The sequence below is a fragment of the Cololabis saira genome, chromosome 21 (assembly GCF_033807715.1).
Source record: "Cololabis saira isolate AMF1-May2022 chromosome 21, fColSai1.1, whole genome shotgun sequence".
NCBI classification, from domain to species: domain Eukaryota; kingdom Metazoa; phylum Chordata; class Actinopteri; order Beloniformes; family Belonidae; genus Cololabis; species Cololabis saira.
The window spans coordinates 35,082,215-35,103,348 of record NC_084607.1 but is presented as its reverse complement, the minus strand read 5'-3'; the positions used below and the strand labels follow the sequence as shown (position 1 = coordinate 35,103,348).

Sequence of the window (21,134 nt, the reverse complement as noted above, 5' to 3'; positions counted from 1 at the left end):
AGAGCGTGTGCTCCCTTCCAATCTGAGCCCGAGACAGGCAGGTTTTTACAGCAGACAACATTCCTTTGCATTGAGCAGAGTTGCAGTGATTCTTTACGGTCACCAAAGCTTTAAAAAACAACAATGACTATATAAAACTGTTAATCTTTTTCTACTACAAGGGAGTTGCAGATGGAGAGAGAGACACTCACAGAGAGACAGAGAGAGAGAGAGACACACACACAGATAGAAAGAGACACACACAAACTGATGAAAACACCAATTCCTCTACAGTAAGTTAGTTAGTTAGTTAGTTAATATTTATTTCGGTCAATCACAAACAGAAATCAACAAACAAGATAACACAGGTTTTTCCCTGGTCAACATTGTGATAATTTGACCGAAAAGGTCTGGGCTTGAAGCATAAAGCTTATCTTGTCCACCTTTTAACAGAATATAGTATACAAAAAAACAAATGAAGTATCATAAGTCTACACAAAATAATAATAATAGTAGTAATAATAATAATAATAATAATAATAATAAAAATAATAATAATAATAATAATAATAATAATAATAATAATAATAATAATAATAACAATAATGATGATAATGATAATAATAATAGTAATGATAATAATAATAGCAATAATATGATAATAATAATAATAATGATAGCTCTGAAAACAGAAAGTGAAAAGATGCTAAGGAAACCGGCAAAACCAATTTAGGTTGTCATTTTATCTCATGCATGTGTGCATTCTTCTTTGTTTGCTTATTGTGTTTCTATATATGTGTCCATTACCTTTGCTTTGAATAATATCTTGTATGCTTTTATTGAATTTGCTAGTTTAAGGTCATTATCTAATGAGTTCCACAGTTTTACATCTGCCCTTTGTATTTGTTCTAACTGTTGTTGTGTCAAACATTGCTGTTCCCCTGAGGTCGTGTTTGCCCTCTCTTGGCTTGAACAGTTCCTGCATGCAGCCCGGAAGTAAGTTGTTGTAAGCCTTGTATATTATCACAGTTGTTCATCTGAGGTCATATTTGTTTAATGTTTAATGTTTAATTTAAAGAAGTCCTTTTGCACAGCTTTATAACGTACAGGTTTGGCAATTTAGATGAAAAAAATGTCCGGAGTCATTTTAGTTTCTGGTTATCCTGGTGTTTGATCTGTTTTAGATCAACTTAAGATGCCAGACATCAGGTGTGTTTGAACCTCATCAGTTAATGAGAGCTTTGGTTGAACCAGCGGTGCCGTCAGGAGTGGGGAAGGTCCGGTCAGGGGTCTCGTGGGTCTCCAGGGTCTCCGGGGTCGGCAGGCTCTGACGGCGCGCCCCTGCGGTCACACACACCAAGCATCACTTCAACACTTTACAGTACACTGTAAAACCTGATAAGTTAGTTGAACTCAAACGGTTTGAGGAAACCGATTGCCTAAAACCATTTAAGTTTATTAACTCAAACAATTCAAGTGTAAAAAAAATATTCCATTGAGGTTCAAGTAACTCAAATTTTTATTGTTAGGGTAACTTGGTTAAATAAATTTGATAGTACCATTTCATTCAGTAAACTGAACTTAAAACTAATACGTATTATACACTCATATGTAGTATTTCATTCAGACTTATTTAAAAAGTGTTGATTGTATTAATTTGCATCAATCCAGACTAACTTAATTGAATCTTCTTTACATAAATATTAGCAATTAAGTTCAAGTTACTCAGTTTTATTCCTCTAAATTAAATTATCACATTCTAGTGGTCACAACTTCTAGCTCCTCAATTAATTTTAGGAAACCGATTACCTTAAATCATTTTAGTTGTCATAACTTTAATAACTCAACTTTAAGTTGCTTTAACACAATACAAACACAGAATTCTTATACCAGCTTCAAACATGTATTTAATGCATTTTTGAGTTATCTTAACTGATGGCAATGAGTGACCACAACTTCTTCCAAAGTTTAAGTTACAGGACTGTCTCAGAAAATTAGAATATTGTGATAAAGTTCTTTATTTTCTGTAATGCAAAAATGTCATACATTCTGGATTCATTACAAATCAACTGAAATATTACAATCCTTTTATTATTTTAATATTGCTGATTATGGCTTACAGTTTAAGATTAAGATTCCCAGAATATTCTAATTTTTTGAGATAGGATATTTGAGTTTTCATAAGCTGTAAACCATGATCAGCAATTTTAAAATAATAAAAGGCTTGCAATATTTCAGTTGGTTTGTAATGAATCCAGAAATTTTTTACAGAAATTACAGATTACAGAAAATCACAATATTCTAATTTTCTGAGACAGTCCTGTATTTCAACTTACTTCTGTTATTAAGATGTACTGTTAGGTTTTACAGTGTATGAAGGGGGGCAGTGAGCGGCCCTGGGCTGGATCCTTCTCCATGGTTGGTGTTCAGGTTATATCCTAACTCTGTGAGCAACATGTGCACAGCGAGCCAAGCACTTACCCTGAATACGGCGGCGGGGGGGCGTCGTGCATCCCACTGCGGTTTAGTGCATCGTTGTAGCTGGGGAGCGGTGGAGCAGTGATATTAGTTAGGGGCACCACCTCCGGGCCTGGACGTCCATCTCCCGCCATCCTCACTGGAGCGCTGGACCAGCACAGAGGAAGATGGAGAATCTCAGAAATGAGGAAAGTTCTCAGTGTGACCAGAGACGGTAGTGCAAAGAAAAATGTGGCTTTCTGTCTCCACCAGGGTTGAATACAGTATAAGGTCTCCCTCCTCACTCACCAGAGTGTCCATGGAACTACTCAAAGAACTCCTCCTCCCACAACCCACTACACTTCCCTAACCGCCTCCATGTTCCCAGGACCAGACTCTGCACCCTTGGTTGACGGGGCCTTTACTGTCGCTGCCCCACATCTTTGGAATGCCGTCCCTGACAACCTCAAACTGGACAATTTTAAAAGAGGACTAAAAACCTTTCTTTTTAGCAAAGCATTTTATCACTAAACAATGCTGCTGTTTTTTTCCTAGTCGCTGTTTTTAATTGTTTTATTCTCTTTTTACCTATGTCTTGACTTTTTATCCTTTTATCTCTTATCTTGATTTTATTTCTGCTTCCTTTTTAATTATCAAACTGTAGCACTTTGAGATTCACAGTAATGTGAAGTGCATTATAAATAAAATGTATTATTATTATTATTATTATTATTATTATTATTATTATTATTATTATTATCATTATTATTATTATTATTATTATTATTATTATTATTATTATTATTATTATTATTATTATTATTATTATTATTATTATCTATTATCTATTCTGCAAATTATGTTTAAAGCTCATAAAAACACTTTACCAATCAACGAAAGATTTAAAAAAAGAGAAAGCAAGTATAACTTAAAAGGAACAGAGATTAAAAAAAAAACCAAGATTCAGGACTAAATTGATGGAACGTTGTGTTTCTGTGAAAGGAATCAGTTTATGGAACAATCTGAATAAAGAAAACAAAGAATCCAAATCAAACATTACATTCAAAACAACAATTAAAGCCTGTATGTTAAGTAAATATAATGAAATATGTTAGTTAAGTTTGATTGACATACCCATAGACGGCGGTAATTGTATTTTATTTTAGTTTTTTATTTACTTAGTTGTTGTTTTTTTTGTTTTTTTTTATTTGTGAATGTATTTCTTGGAAAAAGGGGCAGACTAGATACGATTCTTCTTCTTTCTGCTCCCTTTTCATTCACAATTTATGAACATTTGTGTTTGTATTTGTATTGAATTGTTTGTTTTATTTTTTTGAATGAAATAAAGAATAAAATGAAAAAATGAAAATGAATTAATGTCGGGATGCCAGATGAGCAGTGGCAGCAGCAGCCTGATGCCAGACTCATCTCTACAGAGTCCCATTGGTTCTCATGGCGTCAAACAACTGTTTCTTGTTCTGCACGGAGCGTGTAGCTGCAGCGCCGCCTGCAGCCACCAGAGGGCGCCAAAGCGGCGTATTTGGGAGGAAAACACTTCCTGTCTTCATTGGACGCCGGATAACCCAGAACATTCCTACACTTTAGTGGAGGAAGATACGTTACGACTCACAAAAAAACCTCTTTTTTTACTTTTCATTGTGAATTCAATCAGTATCTGGACTCTATTAAGTTTTCTACAAATTCAAAAGCAATCAAAACCATAAATGGATGTAAATGTTTTGGCTTTCTGTTATAATTTCATCCCCCCTGGCTGGTTATAATGCGTTGTGCTTTTTGTTTTGTTTTGTATTTGATTTATACTCTTTATATGTTATAATTCAACTTGAAATTGCATAATGTGAAGATTTGTAATCATTGTACTTTTTGCAAATGTTAAATAAAAAAAAAATTTAAAAAAGTATGTTACGACTCGGATATGCACCATCCATGATCCAAAAATGAGTTTCTGTACATTTGCAAGTTGACAAAGTCATTATTACTGAGTTAGTTTGCTCTTGGAACTTCCTAAAAATAAGACTCTGAGATCTTATGACGCCATAAAGTCCAAATTTCAGATTTTTTTCGTCATACATTTGGAAGTTTACAGAATTTGAATTTCTGTGTTTTAAACCATCCTCCCTCCATCTATGTTTTGTTTTGTTTTTCCTGAATTGTCTCTAGTACACGGTGGCCTCGGCTAATTTTATATCTGCTCCCTAGATTTGTTTTCTCAACTCAACTTGAACTTGAACTGTTCTCGTTTGCTCCTCTAGCGTGAAGGTCCTGCTCTACTCCGGACCTGTTTATGTGCAGCAAAGACACGTTTGCTGCATCCTAACACGTTTGCTGCATCCTAACACGTTTGCTGCATCCTAACACGTTTGCTGCATCCTAACACGTTTGCTGCATCCTAACACGTTTGCTGCATCCTAACACGTTTGCTGCATCCTAACATGTTTGCTGCATCCTAACATGTTTGCTGCATCCTAACATGTTTGCTGCATCCTAACATGTTTGCTGCATCCTAACGTCTTTGCTGCATCCTAACATGTTTCCTGCATCCTAACATGTTTGCTGCATCCTAACATGTTTCCTGCATCCTAACATGTTTGCTGCATCCTAACACGTTTGCTGCATCCTAACACGTTTGCTGCATCCTAACATGTTTGCTGCATCCTAACATGTTTGCTGCATCCTAACACGTTTGCTGCATCCTAACATGTTTGCTGCATCCTAACATGTTTGCTACATTCTAACATGTTTGCTGCATCCTAACATGTTTGCTGCATCCTAACATCTTTACTGCATCCTAACATGTTTGCTGCATCCTAACATGTTTGCTACATCCTAACATGTTTGCTGCATCCTAACACGTTTGCTGCATCCTAACACGTTTGCTGCATCCTAACACGTTTGCTGCATCCTAACATGTTTGCTGCATCCTAACATATTTACTGCATCCTAACATGTTTCCTGCATCCTAACATGTTTGCTGCATCCTAACACGTTTGCTGCATCCTAACACGTTTGCTGCATCCTAACATGTTTGCTGCACCCTAACATGTTTGCTGCATCCTAACACGTTTGCTGCATCCTAACATGTTTGCTGCATCCTAACTACTTTGCTGCATCCTAACATGTTTCCTGCATCCTAACATATTTACTGCACCCTAACATGTTTGCTGCATCCTAACATGTTTGCTGCATCATAACGTGTTTACTGCATCCTAACATGTTTGCTGCATCCTAACATGTTTGCTGCATCCTAACATGTTTGCTGCATCCTAACACGTTTGCTGCACCCTAACATGTTTGCTGCATCCTAACACGTTTGCTGCACCCTAACACGTTTGCTGCATCCTAACATGTTTGCTACATTCTAACATGTTTGCTGCATCCTAACATGTTTGCTGCATCCTAACATGTTTCCTGCATCCTAACATGTTTGCTGCATCCTAACATGTTTCCTGCATCCTAACATGTTTGCTGCATCCTAACATGTTTGCTACATTCTAACATGTTTGCTGCATCCTAACATGTTTGCTGCATCCTAACATGTTTGCTCCATCCTAACATGTTTGCTGCATCCTAACATGTTTGCTCCATCCTAACATGTTTGCTGCATCCTAACATGTTTGCTACATTCTAACATGTTTGCTGCATCCTAACATGTTTGCTGCATCCTAACATGTTTGCTCCATCCTAACACGTTTGCTGCATCCTAACATGTTTGCTCCATCCTAACATGTTTGCTGCATCCTAACATGTTTGCTGCACCCTAACATGTTTGCTGCATCCTAACATGTTTGCTGCATCCTAACATGTTTGCTGCATCCTAACATGTTTGCTACATTCTAACATGTTTGCTGCATCCTAACATGTTTGCTGCATCCTAACATGTTTGCTATATCCTAACATGTTTGCTGCATCCTAACACGTTTGCTGCATCCTAACACGTTTGCTGCATCCTAACATGTTTGCTACATCCTAACATGTTTGCTGCATCCTAACACGTTTGCTGCATCCTAACACGTTTGCTGCATCCTAACACGTTTGCTGCATCCTAACATGTTTGCTGCATCCTAACACGTTTGCTGCATCCTAACATGTTTGCTGCATCCTAACATATTTACTGCATCCTAACATGTTTCCTGCATCCTAACATGTTTGCTGCATCCTAACACGTTTGCTGCATCCTAACACGTTTGCTGCATCCTAACATGTTTGCTGCATCCTAACACGTTTGCTGCATCCTAACACGTTTGCTGCATCCTAACATGTTTGCTGCATCCTAACACGTTTGCTGCATCCTAACATGTTTCCTGCATCCTAACATCTTTGCTGCATCATAACGTGTTTACTGCATCCTAACATGTTTGCTGCACCCTAACATGTTTGCTGCATCCTAACATGTTTGCTGCATCATAACGTGTTTACTGCATCCTAACATGTTTGCTGCATCCTAACATGTTTGCTGCATCCTAACATGTTTGCTGCATCCTAACATGTTTGCTGCATCCTAACATGTTTGCTCCATCCTAACATGTTTGCTGCATCCTAACATGTTTGCTGCATCCTAACATGTTTGCTGCATCCTAACATGTTTGCTGCATCCTAACATGTTTGCTGCATCCTAACATGTTTGCTCCATCCTAACATGTTTGCTGCATCCTAACATGTTTGCTGCATCCTAACATGTTTCCTGCATCCTAACATCTTTACTGCATCCTAACATGTTTGCTGCATCCTAACATGTTTGCTACATTCTAACATGTTTGCTGCATCCTAACATGTTTGCTACATCCTAACATGTTTGCTGCATCCTAACATGTTTGCTGCATCCTAACGTCTTTGCTGCATCCTAACATGTTTCCTGCATCCTAACATGTTTGCTGCATCCTAACATCTTTACTGCATCCTAACATGTTTGCTGCATCCTAACATGTTTGCTGCATCCTAACATGTTTGCTACATCCTAACATGTTTGCTGCATCCTAACATGTTTCCTGCATCCTTACATCTTTACTGCATCCTAACATGTTTGCTGCATCCTAACATGTTTGCTACATTCTAACATGTTTGCTGCATCCTAACATGTTTGCTACATCCTAACATGTTTGCTGCATCCTAACATGTTTGCTGCATCCTAACGTCTTTGCTGCATCCTAACATGTTTGCTGCATCCTAACATGTTTCCTGCATCCTAACATGTTTGCTGCATCCTAACATGTTTGCTGCATCCTAACATGTTTGCTGCATCCTAACATGTTTGCTGCATCCTAACATGTTTCCTGCATCCTAACATGTTTGCTGCATCCTAACATGTTTGCTGCATCCTAACATGTTTCCTGCATCCTAACATGTTTGCTGCATCCTAACATGTTTGCTGCATCCTAACACGTTTGCTGCATCCTAACATGTTTGCTGCATCCTAACATGTTTCCTGCATCCTAACATGTTTGCTGCATCCTAACATGTTTGCTGCATCCTAACACGTTTGCTGCATCCTAACATGTTTGCTTCTCCCTGACATGGCAAGGACAAAAACTTTAACGTGATTTCAAAAGAGGAGTTGGACGTAAGTTGTGTCTGACCCCTCCCTCTAAAAACCAGCTGTGTCCTGCGGTGTAAAGACTTGGTTGAAGAGGGTTGGGGTTACTGCTACTTTGATAAAAATCATGTCAGACGTGTCGTTATGACATCATGAAATCGTGACACTGAAACATGTTGGTTTTAATTATTTGAATGAATTTAATGAATCAGTAGGTGTAAGATAATAAGATGAATGTGGCTGACTTACTGAACTGGTCTCCTCCTGTTTTTCTTCTTGCTGCAGAAGTAGATTCCCAGCACGGTGGCGATGACGGCCGACACCACGATAGCCATGATCCCGGCCACCAGCCCCGACACGTCCACTCTGGGGGTGTTTTCTCCAGAAACAAATATTACTCAAAAACCTGCTTCTCATCCACTTTTCACACACATCAGTCTCCAAATCTGATATATCGACTCATAGCTGTGATTCTGTCACTCTGATTTACTCTCATCATCAGTTATCTATCAGTGAAAAACTCAGTGAAAACCAGATTGTGTCTGCTGGAGACAGAGCGAGGGTCTGATGTCGTCCAACAGCCAACATGTTTAAGAAAACTGTTGAGGTTTTGGAGGATATGATTAACAAAATATTAATACTAATAATCACCAAGGCAGTAATTATGAATTGTGTATTTTCAGTGTGACATTCAGAGTCAAAGCAGAGAAACATTCAGGATTTTATTACCTTGACTGTTGACATAATCTTTCCAAAATGCTTGCTGAAAATGGAAGCAAAACAAGATTTAATGAAGTGATTTCTGTCAAAGTCATTCTCTTGACCCTGAAAACCTAAGGCAAAATCTTTCTTATGCTAATAGTCAGAAATATATCACATGTCAAGAAATAATTCTAGATATTACTGTTTTGATTAGGGATGCCCTGATACCGATACTGGTATCGGTATCAGGGCCGATACTGCTCTCGTACACTCGTACTAGCAAAAATTCCCCCGATACCACACACCGATACTTCATTGTTGTTGTAGTTACTGATTAGTGACTCTAGGGGGAGATGTTGAGCTGCAGTCAGTGGTGATGAGAAGAGAGTGATACATGAGTGAGAAGAGACTGATACATGAGTGAGAAGAGAGTGATACATGAGTGAGACTGGCAGCGCCGTTTCAGGCAAGATAGCTACAATTAATGCAGCGGGACGTCAGCAGTTTGGACATATTTCAAAATAAGAGACGACGACAGAAGCAAGACAGACTGAAGCTACTGCTGCTAAGGTGTCAAGAGGAGGGAAGGAGAATACGTCGTTTAGTACAGATTTTACTAATGCTACTGCAAGACCACAACAGCAACATTAGCTCAAGTTCTGCAAAAGCGACAGACAATGGAAAGAGACAAACCACGGCCGTGTTGGGACTCAGCAGGCTGTCGGCGCTATTTTTATTGAATTTATCTTTTGCAAATAAAACCTGTCTTCGAATTAATCATTTTTCATTGCATTTTTAGCGTAGTTATTTTTGTGGTAGAAGTATCGTATCGGTACTCGGTATCGGCAAGTACACAAAATAAAATACTTGGTGTGAAAAAATTGGTATCGGGGCATCCCTAGTTGCAATGGTCATTTCTCTCCACTCGTCTCCGGTGTTTGGGCCCACCTCGCCATGACCCATCAGCCCCATTGAAGTGGTATCCAACTGTGATGGAAACGACTGAGACCGAGGGGAGTAGAGTCGAGGGGAAAACTGCATCATGGGAAAGGGGGTTACAATGGCAAAGCTGCCTGGTTTGACTCCTAGCTGTGTGAGGTTGGCGTGGTAAATCTGCATCTCCAACCCTCAGTCAGGCCAGAATGGGACCACATTCCTCGTCAACCAGCCCCCCCACCTCAGGGTGAACAACACCATCATCCGTCTCAACAGCCACAAACAGGAGCAGGTTGTAACTCGTCCCGTGTGTCGTCTCTGGGCGTCTACAGACGTCTACAGTCCACCTACGTACCATCTCTGCTGATGTTGATGGTGTAGTTGTTGTTGGGGATTTTAACATCCATGATGACAACCCTCAGGACACGTGGACAAACTAACTGTGTTGTGTTCTTGATCATTTTGGGCTGACTCAGCAGGTGATGGAAAAAACACACAACAAGGGACATTGTCTTGACCAAATAATGTCCACCGGTCTGGACATCTGTACGGCTACGGGTCACGCCTCCTTTCTGAACCCTGTTAGAACCAAACCACTGGGGAACCAACTCCCAGAATGCATCAGGGCTGATGAAACTCTCGGCTGCAAAAACCTTTTCATTTAATGCTGTATTTCAGTAATCTCCCACAATGCACTTTAACTTCTACTTCTTGCATTTTATCAGTTCAATTCTTTTTTAACTCATGTTTGCTTCTTTTTAATGTTTTATTATACTTTTACAGTCTTACTTTTTAATGCTTTTATGTAAAGCCCTTTGAATGGTCGTGTAGATTAAATGTGCCCCACAAAACTCAGTCCGCTGGACTTCCAGATGTTTATGCACCTTTTTGAGACGTGTTGCTACCATCAAAGTCAAAACGGTGCCTTCTGACCTGGCTTTGTAACAGTATTTTTTACCTAATAAAGTTTTTTTTGTCTTTTTTAATCATCGCATCGGTTTAAGAACTGACTGAAGAGCTATCCAGCTTTTCAGTCAGATGCAAAGTTCAGATTTGAAATTATATTTTGGGGTTTTGGAAGTTGTGCAGACAGAAGAACGGCCGTCAGCTGCAGTACTCCAGTTGTAAAAAACAATCAGGGGGGATGGTGGATTTGATCATATGGGGACAGATAATTTGTGCTGATTACAAATAATATAATATATTACAAATAATAGCAGTGACCAAAACACCTGCAGAAATACTGCAGGAATGACATAGCAGCAGTTAAATGCAGCCTTCTGTAAGCTTTAAATATCCACTGGGCTTACATCAAATACATCAAAACACAACAATAAAAAACACTTTTCTGAACTTATCAATATGACTCTGTCCTTCACAGGATAAGTAAAATGGATCACTGCAAAAACTCACAATCTTAACAAGAATATTTGTCTTATTTCTAGTTAAAATATCTCATTTTAGTAAAAAAAAATCTCATTACACTTAAAACAAGACTCATCACTGGAAAAAACAACAATTTTCACCTGTTTCAAGTAGATTTTCACTTAAAATAAGTAGAAAAATCTGCCAGTGGAACAAGACTTTTTTGCTTCTAATAAGAAGATAAATCTTGTCCCACTGGCAGATTTTCCTACTTATTTATAGTGAAAATTTACTTGAAACAGGTGAAAATTGTCAAATAAGTTATTTTTCTGGTGTTATTTTTCTGGTGATGACTCTAAATGTTGAAATAGCAGTAAAACCACATTCATTGATGAAATGACATAAGGGATGGAAAGGGGGGATGGCAGTTTTACGGTTTTATTTTAAATAAAAACGGTCCAAATCACCCCCCCTGAACTCCAGTACTGGTAATGGTACCGTCTTCAGGTCGTCCTCGTAGATCTCCCGGGCCTCCTCGTAGCTGCACAGCTCCTCCAGACACTCCCTCTCCAGGTTTCCAGACACCACCAGCTCAAAGTCCCAGTTGTTGTAGAGCAGCGAGCGCGACAGGAAGGATGCTGCCCGGGGCTCGTCCACAAACACCGGCTCACCTGCAGGGGCCACACAATAGTTTTGAAATTGACATTTTTATTTTCAAACAGGAAACAGAAGTGAATACAAAACAAAACAATAATAATAAATAATTAAAGCTGCAAGCAGCGATGAACGTCCCTCCACCCTTGTGCACGTTCAGGCTGCAGTGGAAGCTTGTATGACATGATGTAGATTCTTCAAGCCTGGACATTTAGTGGATGAAACCACCCACGACTGTCAAACCATTAAAAAGTTATGGAAGAATATCAGATATCGACCAATCAGAAGAAGGGGCGGGGCTAATTCATGCCAATTAATGTCAAGGACTCAAAACCGAGTCCGATGACACCACCCACGAGTCTTTATGTCAAACCATTCAAAAGTTATGGTAGAAAATAGGAACCATCACATATCGACCAATCAGATGAAGGTGGGGCTCGCTTTTTGGCATCTAGCGTCGCCTAGGTAACAGTTTTGACTGAGAAAAGTAATGCGTGTTGTCGCAGGATCGAGACACACATTTTGATGTATAACACACCTGGGTGCACGTTACGGTTCGGGCCGTATTAACTGCCGAAGGAATGGCATAAATTACGCCAAAATTACACGATTGAGTCAAAATTGCCGACTTCCTGTTTGGTTTCGGCCATGGCGCCAGGAGACTTTTCTTTAAGTTGCGACATGATACAGGTGTGTACTGATTTTCGTGCATGTACGTCAAACCGTATTGTGGGGCTTGAGGCACAAAGTTTTCTAGGGGGCGCTGTTGAGCCGTTAGGCCACGTCCATTAATGCAAACCATTAAATATCACATTTTTCGCCAGGCCTGGCTTGGTGCAAAATTTGGTGACTTTTGGGGCACGTTTAGGGGGGCAAGAAGGCCCTCCTTTCGTCAGCAGAGCCCCCCCCCCCCCCGCCCCCACCCAAAAAAGCCCTCCTCCCTGTATCTTGTAAAAATCATTAGTCTAAATTTGTTTCTAAACTGGTTGATGTTTGGACATTGCTTCAGATCCACACTATAGAATAGAAATGAAGCTCAACAGTTTGGTTCCATAAGCCTGGTTTTTGTTTCACTTTTGGATGCAATAAAAAGCAAACTTTGGGTTGTATTAAGTACCCATATGATTTAACAGCTTTTAGACCCACTTTTAACAGCAACAGCTTTTAGTAGAGGCTTGGTGGATGACTTAGTCAGAGTCTGGAGGTCTGGACTTCCACCGGGTCATCCCAAAGTCTGGATTCTGTTGTTTTCATGGTCCTGATGTAGATCTGCTGCTACGTCTGGGATCATTTCCTGTCACATGACCAAGTTTCAGACGGATGTCCTCATGTGTCTCTAGAAGACTCTGGTCTACAGAGGACTTCATGTCCAGGTCCAGACCATCATCCCTCCACCACCGTGCTTGACAGTGAGTCTCAATTTCTCCGTCATTGACTTTTACATTTAAACTTGTTCTGGATTGTTTTTTTTGTATTTCTCTCAACATTACATAGTTTGACGTCAGTATAAAAGTCCTTGGACGTCCACTAATGGAAGTTTACCATCTATGAATAATCTTTTTCACCGTTGAATGTTAAACTTTTAGTTCTCTGGATATAGTTTTTGCAACCCTTTCTAGATGGATGTACGCCAACATCAACATCTCTACGACTATTGCTCATGTCTTTCCCTCTTGGCATTGTGTTAAATTACCCAGACCAAAGCCTCTGCTGTTATAGAGGTCTGTACATCGGGATAGTAACTTAATCTCTTTAATCTGAAGCAGTGAGTCATAGGATAGAGTTTAAAATCTTTCTGCTGGTCTACAAAGACCTGAATGGTCCTGGACCAGAATCCATGCTGGATCTGTTAGTTCCTATGAAGCTCCCAGACCCCTGAGGTTCATCTCATTACACTTAAAACAAGAGTCATTAGCAGAAAAATAACTTATTTGAAAATTTTCACCTGTTTCAAGTCAATTTTCACTTGAAATAAGTAGATAAATCTGCCAGTGGAACAAGATTTATCTTCTTATTACAAGCAAAAAAATTTTGTTCCACTGGCAGATTTTTCTACCTATTTTAAGTGAAAATCTACTTGAAACAGGTGAAAATTGTTGTTTTTTCCAGTGATGAGTCTTGTTTTAACTGTAATTTTTTGACTAAAAATGAGACATTTTAACTAGAAATAAGACAGATTTTGAGTTTTTGCAGTGCAGCAGTAGAGGTTCATCCTCCCGTCTCCCTGGTCAGTGGTGTGGTTGGGGGTTGGGGGTTGGGGGGTGTGGTTTACCTGCGGAGCGCCCGTGGGTGACAGCACAACGGGCCGTCGGCAGCAGGGACAGCACGGCGACCCACACAGCTGACACGGCTGCCATCGCAGAGGAAACTACAGGAAACACAACAAGGAAGAGCTTTAGAGGAGAGTCACCCACACAGAGCAGCCGGGCCTGGAACACTCACCTGTCCTGGAACACTCACCTGTCCACAACCGATGCTTGACCAACCCGTTAAAACTCCTCCGGACCCCACAAACATGGGAGCAATAACTCACTTCATGTGACACTCCAGTGTCCCGAGTTTTTACACTCCCGGATGGAAAGAGCTGCGGTGAGAAACGCCACCTCTCAAACCTGTTGGACCACATACCGGCGTCAGGCAGGAAGCTCTAAACCCGTCTCCCGTCCCACAAACCCGTCTCCGTCCTCCCTGCACGTCTGACTCATGCCTTTGCTTGACGGACTGATAGTGTCAGTTCCTCGGGGCGGAAACCCCTGCTGAAACCAAGGAAGCGTTCAAGCGTTTTTGCCTAGATTTCCCAGAAGTGAATAAGTGCTCGCTCATCGCTTTCAAGACTCCAGGTTTTGTAAATGAAAAGTGTCGAGTAATTATGGGATGACGGGGATATTCATGAGAAAAACTGAAGAGTCTTATTCAAGCCTGAATCATAACAGCCTCAATAATACTGAAAACGCCGAAGCAGCAGTTCTTACATGTACTTTTATTTCTTTACACTCTCTGAACCCAAAGGTTCCTCTATCTGTCTGTTCAGTTTAATGATCTCGCTGGTCGGGCTCACAAAGGGTTTATTCCTCACAAATAAATAATACAATAAGGATCTGAACATCAAATTTCCTGTTCAAGCGTCCTGGAGCGGAGGTCGTCAGGTTCAGGAGGAGCGGTGTGGTTTTCCTCCTGGACCAGCGGTCCCCCCTCAGTGGGGTCCTGGGGGGTCATGGGAGTCTACATGTGCTTTATGGACCTGGAGAAGGCCTTGGACCGTGTCCCTCAGGGACCGTGTCCCTCAGGGACCAAAAAAAAAATTCAGACTTCTATGACTTCTGCAACAGTGTTTCCTCCAAAACGTCCTGGCTGGTTAGAAGGTTGTAGAAACGTATAGGACAGAGAGTCTCCTGACTAATGGAACAGGGCCTATTTTGTGTCTTTTTTTGCATAGTTCACTAACGCTTTTAGCTAGAAGTCTGAAATTGTTATATGTTGTTTGGGGGCATCCCCTGAACAGACAGACGTTAGTTTGGTGCAGATCAGACCTGTACTTTTCGATGGGCGGGGCTTTGAAACGTCACCTTTTCCAACATTCGAACGGACGCCGTTGCCACAACATGTGACCAAACCAAGTAAAACTTGACCTGTGGCCTCCATATGGGGCCTAGATTGGGCTTGCCAAGTCTCAACTCTGTGAACCCTCTGCAACGCCAACTAGCTCTGTGGAAGTCATACAGCCACGGGACCAAAAGATCCTAGCAAAGGGCCTTCTGCATTGCAACATAGTCAAAAATCAGCCTCCCAGCTCAAAGCCTTACGGAATTATTCAAAAAAACACACAAAAAAGGCCCAAAAAAGGCACCACACACGGTGACCTTTGGCACTTCCGAAGGTCACACGGGTCTGGACCTCGGCACAGTGGATGAGAGTCACCTCCTGATACAGAGTCTAGAATTTCAGCCTCCTAGCTCAAAGCGTTAGTGAACTATGCAAAAAAAGACACAAAATGGGCTTTGCAGGGCTGAAACGCAACACACACGGTGACCTTTGACACTTCCGAGGGTCACACAGATCTGAAACTCGGCACAGTGGATGACCATAACACAATGAGGAAAATACTGTGGCGAACAAGTCGTGCCCAGAGCGTGTCTCGAACCACAGTCTCCCAGACCACAGTCAACTGCACTAACCAGTCGGCCAAATGCTGATGTGTTGCCCAGGCGGGCAAGGCCTTATCTTATCTGTGGTCGTTACACTATGTTCCAAAAAGTATTGTTTTTAATGGACAAGATCCAGCATTTTACGTTGAATTCTATTGTTCAGGTTTTAAAATTCTAGCTAAATACATAAAAAAGGGAGGTGAGGTGTGAGCTTCAACAAAACTTAACAAAACTTATTCACTCAGATCTGCTGGTACAGTACGTGTTCATGGTGGAGGTTCGGTCGCGTCCCAGATTCAGATTACGTTTATTTGCCATTTGTGTAACACACATAGGAAATTGTCACGTTGGTAACAGTGTGCCTACTCAGTATTCTTTTCACATGTAAATAAATAAAACACAGACACAAACACCGTAGTGAGGAATAAGCAAAAATAAGAATAAGAATAATGTCTATGTTATGTGCCTACTGAGCATTAATAACATGGGGTTAGCCATAGAAAGGGGCGATAACAGCCTGCGCCTACTAGTAGGTAGACTAGGGCCCTAGTGGCCCATATCTATGGGATAATTGTTATCGTTTTGTCCTTCATTCAATGGTATGACAGCAGTCAAATCGGGTGACGGATCCCATTGACTTTGCATAGTACTATATCCACGGTGCTCCCGTTAAAACCTCAACCTCTTTAGGTAGTGTAAACTTTAGTGTGTCAGAGTCGCTCCTGTAGTTTCTTGTGCTGGCCCCCCCTTCTCCTCCCTTTTCTCTCTTTTGTCCATGTTGCAGCATCCTTTGCCGGACACCGGAACCTGCAGGTGGTCGTGGGTGGCTTGTAGCTTGCATTACGGAGCACAAGTCTTTCCCCGACCCTGCACCCCAACCTGGGACTTGCTGATTGGGCCGGAGCTTCGGGAGCTGCGTGCTGGCCTGCGGTCCCCACCTCTGGTCATCCCGTTGCTGCTTCCACCTGCCTGCTGTGCTGTTGCCGTCCCTGACCCACCAGTCTGGCCCTCGGCAGGAGGGTCCCCCCTGATGAGCCTGGTCCTGCTCAAGGTTTCTTCCCTCCTAAAGGGGAGTTTTTCCTTGCCACTGTTTGGCTTAAGGTTTTTCTCCCACTAAGGGAGTTTTTACCTGCCATTGTTTATGTAATAACTGCTCGGGGGTCATGTTCTGGGTATGGGTCTCTGTAAAGCGTCTAGAGACAACTCTGTTGTATTAGACGCTATATAAATAAAATTGAATTGAATTGAATTGAATAAAACACTGCTAAAACAGCGTTAAAAACATGCTTTTACAAACTGACAGTAACAAACAGTACCTTGCGCGACCAAAACTCATAATTTAGCCACTATAACAAAGAATAATATGTTAATAATAATAATGTCATAATCCGTGTATATATCACGACCACGGATCCCATTGACTTCGCATAGTACTATATCCGTGGTGCTCCCATTAAAACCTCAATAAAACACTGCTAAAACAGCATTAAAAACATGCTTTTACAAACTGACAGTAACAAACAGTACCTTGCGTGACAAAAACTCATAATTTAGCCAAAATAACAAAGAATAATATATAAATAATAATAATGTAATAATCCGTGTATATATCACGACAACGGATCCCATTGACTTTGCATGGTACAAAATCCGTGGTGCTCACACGGAATTATACAATTTTCCGTGTATATACCACAGAAAATAGTGGCGAGAGGTCGTGGGCATTTCACGGATTTTTGTGAGATCAGGTTGATTAAAGATGATGATGGTCCTTTTAGCTTCATTCGATCCAAGATCTGCAACTCTGGCTGGAGCTGGGATGAGAATCCACACCTCCATGTCCCGGCCGTGGTCCTCAGCTGCAAAGGGGGGAGTGCCCTCTCCAGGTGGGGGTCAGAAGTATCACAAGTGAGGATGGAGCACGAGACTGAAAGGCAATCTCTCACAGAGCAGAAGGAGCTGAGCTCTCAGTTTACCAGTCGGCCTTTCAACCGGCTTTCAACGCGAGCGACAGGAAGAGAGTAGAAGCAGGGCATCCGACAAATGTTCAGCTCAAAACGGCGCGCTGCATCGCTGCGGCCAGTTAGGACAGTCCAATAGAAAATAAAGCAATGGAATTGATTTTGTCGCTGACGCTCGCTCGCATCGCATGCAGTTAGGACATGGTGTAAATAACTCCGCCGGCCGGAGCTTCCTCCATTTTTTCGTAGCGGTGTATCGCGTCAGTCAGGCAGCCAATCAGCACAGAGCCTCATTATCATAGCCCCGCCCACTCAGAATCCCTCAAATATAATGAGGTTAGAGAATGGGAAGATAAAGACATTGCTCAGAGGCTGAATTTCTAATTTATTTAGCAAAAACAATCAAACGTTTGTTTTTAAGACATTCAAGGCCTGTTTAAAATAGGTATTAGATGCCATAATAGGTCCCCTTTAAGTTCGGCACACTTTTGAGTAAATATCAGTAGTATGCATTAATTTGGACGTACTACTCAGAGCCACACGGTTGTTACCATGGTAACAACTCCTGTCACAGCAGCAGTAGCAGCACCGCTCCGCTCTTTCCCCTTTATCCTGGCCCAAACAAGATGACATTATATAATATTATTATAGACGAATATTACCATACTGATACATTTCTCCGGAATGAGTATGGATAGTACATACTATTGTGTACGTACTAATGTTTCAGACGCACTAAACAATCTCACATACTGTTTTTGCTACTCATTAGGGTGGAAGGATGGGATGAGGCCAGAGAGGAGGATTAGTCCATGTTCCAGACCAGATATCAGCACCACTCAAGGTGACAAAACTTGCTTATAATTTTTGAAAATATCTATGTCTGTAGATGATATTTTGGTATGATAACCTTCTTGAGTGTCAGCTGGATCAGAGTTATCAGCTCATGAAGTTCAGAAAATTACATTTTAGATGCTGCTGCATATCCTGGTTTAGACTCATGTACAAGAAATCTGTCAATTCTTCACAATATTGTCTTTGGTATCATTTTAAGCATTCATTCAAGCTAAGATGTAAATCTTTCTGACCAACATAGAGGTCACTGCAGCTCTTTAAACTATAAACAACACACATTTTTACACAATTTTCGCCTAAATGACATACTATCTTTTATCCCTGTGTATTTTAGGAACAACAGAGACACAAAATACAAAAACTGGAATACTCATAGGAGCATACGGATTCAGGAAATGTATCACATCTTAGCTTGAATGAATGCTTAAAAGGTCCCCTTTAAAATGATACCAAAGACAATATAGTGAAACATTGACAGATTTCCTGTACATGAGTCTAAACCAGGATATGCAGCAGCATCTAAAATCAAATTTTCTGAAGGGGCTGGGTAACTTCATGAGCTGATAACTATGATACAGCTGCCACTCAGGAAGGTTATCATACCAAAATATCATCTATAGACATGGATCTTTTCAAAAATCATAAGTAAGTTTGGTCACCTTGAGTGGCTCTGGCCCCTGGACTAGAAGTCTGGCCCCCCGCTACCCTGTCACACTTGTCCCAGCCCAGAGATGCTGGCGCCACCTCTGGATGACGTTAACATGACGTCTTGTCATTTTGAATAATATATCTCTGTAGTGTAGGGTTGACGGAGGTTCCCACGGTAACCCTTGTTGATTGACAGCTCCTCAGTGAGGGCTCAGAGCTCACTGGTGTTCAAGCTGAGACTTTCTTGTGAATTGCTCCAAACAATTATACCAAGGAGCCAGAAAACCACCAGATTTCAGACAAGAGCTTTTATTCCTCCATATTTTACGTTAAAGTGGATCAAAACTTTCCAGCGTCAGGTCTGTCATCATTTGCAAGATATTTTTTGTTAAAATTCAGAATAATGGGATTTTTTTTGATAATTTCTTCAAAGTCAGAGGTTTATTTATATCAAAACAATTTTAGCTTTTAACATCTAACTTTCGAATTTTAGAATCTTCTGATAGACTGACATCATTTGAGTTAAATGGAGACCAAACCATAACACCTGAGTTTATTTCAACAGTTTAAAGGTAATCCCATCAAATACTAACCAAAGATATGTGAACCTTTGACTGAAGAAAAAGAAAACTCCATGCAAATGAAATTCCTGACGAGATCGGAGTTTAATCACAACCTTGCACACTATCTGTTCAAACTTTTAAACTTTATTTTCAGTTTGGTAAAAAACAAGCTTCCGGCGTGCAGACATGACCGTCTTACCTCAGCAGAGGAAAGTAAACACATCACAAGAAAAAGTGGCTAAAAGAACTCTTTATTGATACATTTGTCTTATTTTATATAAAACTGATTATGTAGAGCTGTCAGATTTAAATATGAAACATCTTTTAAAAGGATAAACAAAAAACAGGAAGATACGTTCGACTACTGAAATATTTGAACCCCTTTTTTTTTCCCCCACGTGAATCGGATGATGTGATTTTTACATCTTTTTTTAATGTGAAAAGTGCCTGAATATGTATATTTGGTTCCTGCTGGTGATCATTGATCTGTTATCTTCCAGCAGCGGAGAGACCAGACGTGTCTCTGCAGCAGCTGGAAGAGTCTGCGTTCCTGGGTAAATCCTCCTGACACTTGTACCTCGCGACTGAAAAACAGTAAGTACCAAAAACTCATCCACACTCATCTCATCTGGGGAAACACTGAAATGTGCGAACACTGAAATGCTGAAATGTGACGACAACTGCCCCGCCAGATCAGGGCCAGATCAGGGCCAGATCAGGGGCCAGATCAGGGCCAGATCAGCGGCCAGATCAGGGCCAGATCAGCACCAGATCAGGGCCAGATCAGGGCCAGATCGGGGCCAGATCGGGGCCAGATCAAGGCCAGATCAAGGCCAGATCAGGGCCAGATCAAGGCCAGATCAGCACCAGATCAGGGCCAGATCAGGGCCAGATCGGGGCCAGATCGGGGCCAGATCAAGGCCAGATCAAGGCCAGATCAGGGCCAGATCAAGGCCAGATCAGGGCCAGATCAGGGCCAGATCAAGGCCAGATCAGGGCCAGATCAGGGCCAGATCAAGGCCAGATGAAGGCCAGATCAGGGCCAGATCAGGGCCAGATCAAGGCCAGATCAGGGCCAGATCAGGGCCAGATCAGGGCCAGGCGGGGCCAGATCGGGGCCAGATCAGGGCCAGATCAGGGCCAGATCAAGGCCAGATCAAGGCCAGATCAGGGCCAGATCAGGGCCAGATCAAGGCCAGATCAGGGCCAGATCAGGGCCAGATCAGGGCCAGATCAGGGCCAGGCGGGGCCAGATCGGGGCCAGATCAGGGCCAGATCAGGGCCAGATCAAGGCCAGATCAAGGCCAGATCAAGGCCA

General features: G+C 41.4%; 1 protein-coding gene across 1 annotated transcript; it reads right to left on the bottom strand.

The window, feature by feature from the left end:
* Window positions 1-647: 647 nt before the first annotated feature.
* Window positions 648-14,322, bottom strand: prrg2 (proline rich Gla (G-carboxyglutamic acid) 2). The gene is made up of 7 exons (XM_061712908.1): window positions 14,105-14,322; window positions 13,917-14,012; window positions 11,489-11,661; window positions 8,717-8,750; window positions 8,237-8,366; window positions 2,461-2,604; window positions 648-1,320 (listed from the first exon to the last, which is right to left on the bottom strand). Exons 1-7 carry the CDS (start codon window positions 14,268-14,270, stop codon window positions 1,263-1,265), a joined length of 801 nt encoding a protein of 266 aa, XP_061568892.1. The 5' UTR covers window positions 14,271-14,322; the 3' UTR covers window positions 648-1,262.
* Window positions 14,323-21,134: the final 6,812 nt, after the last annotated feature.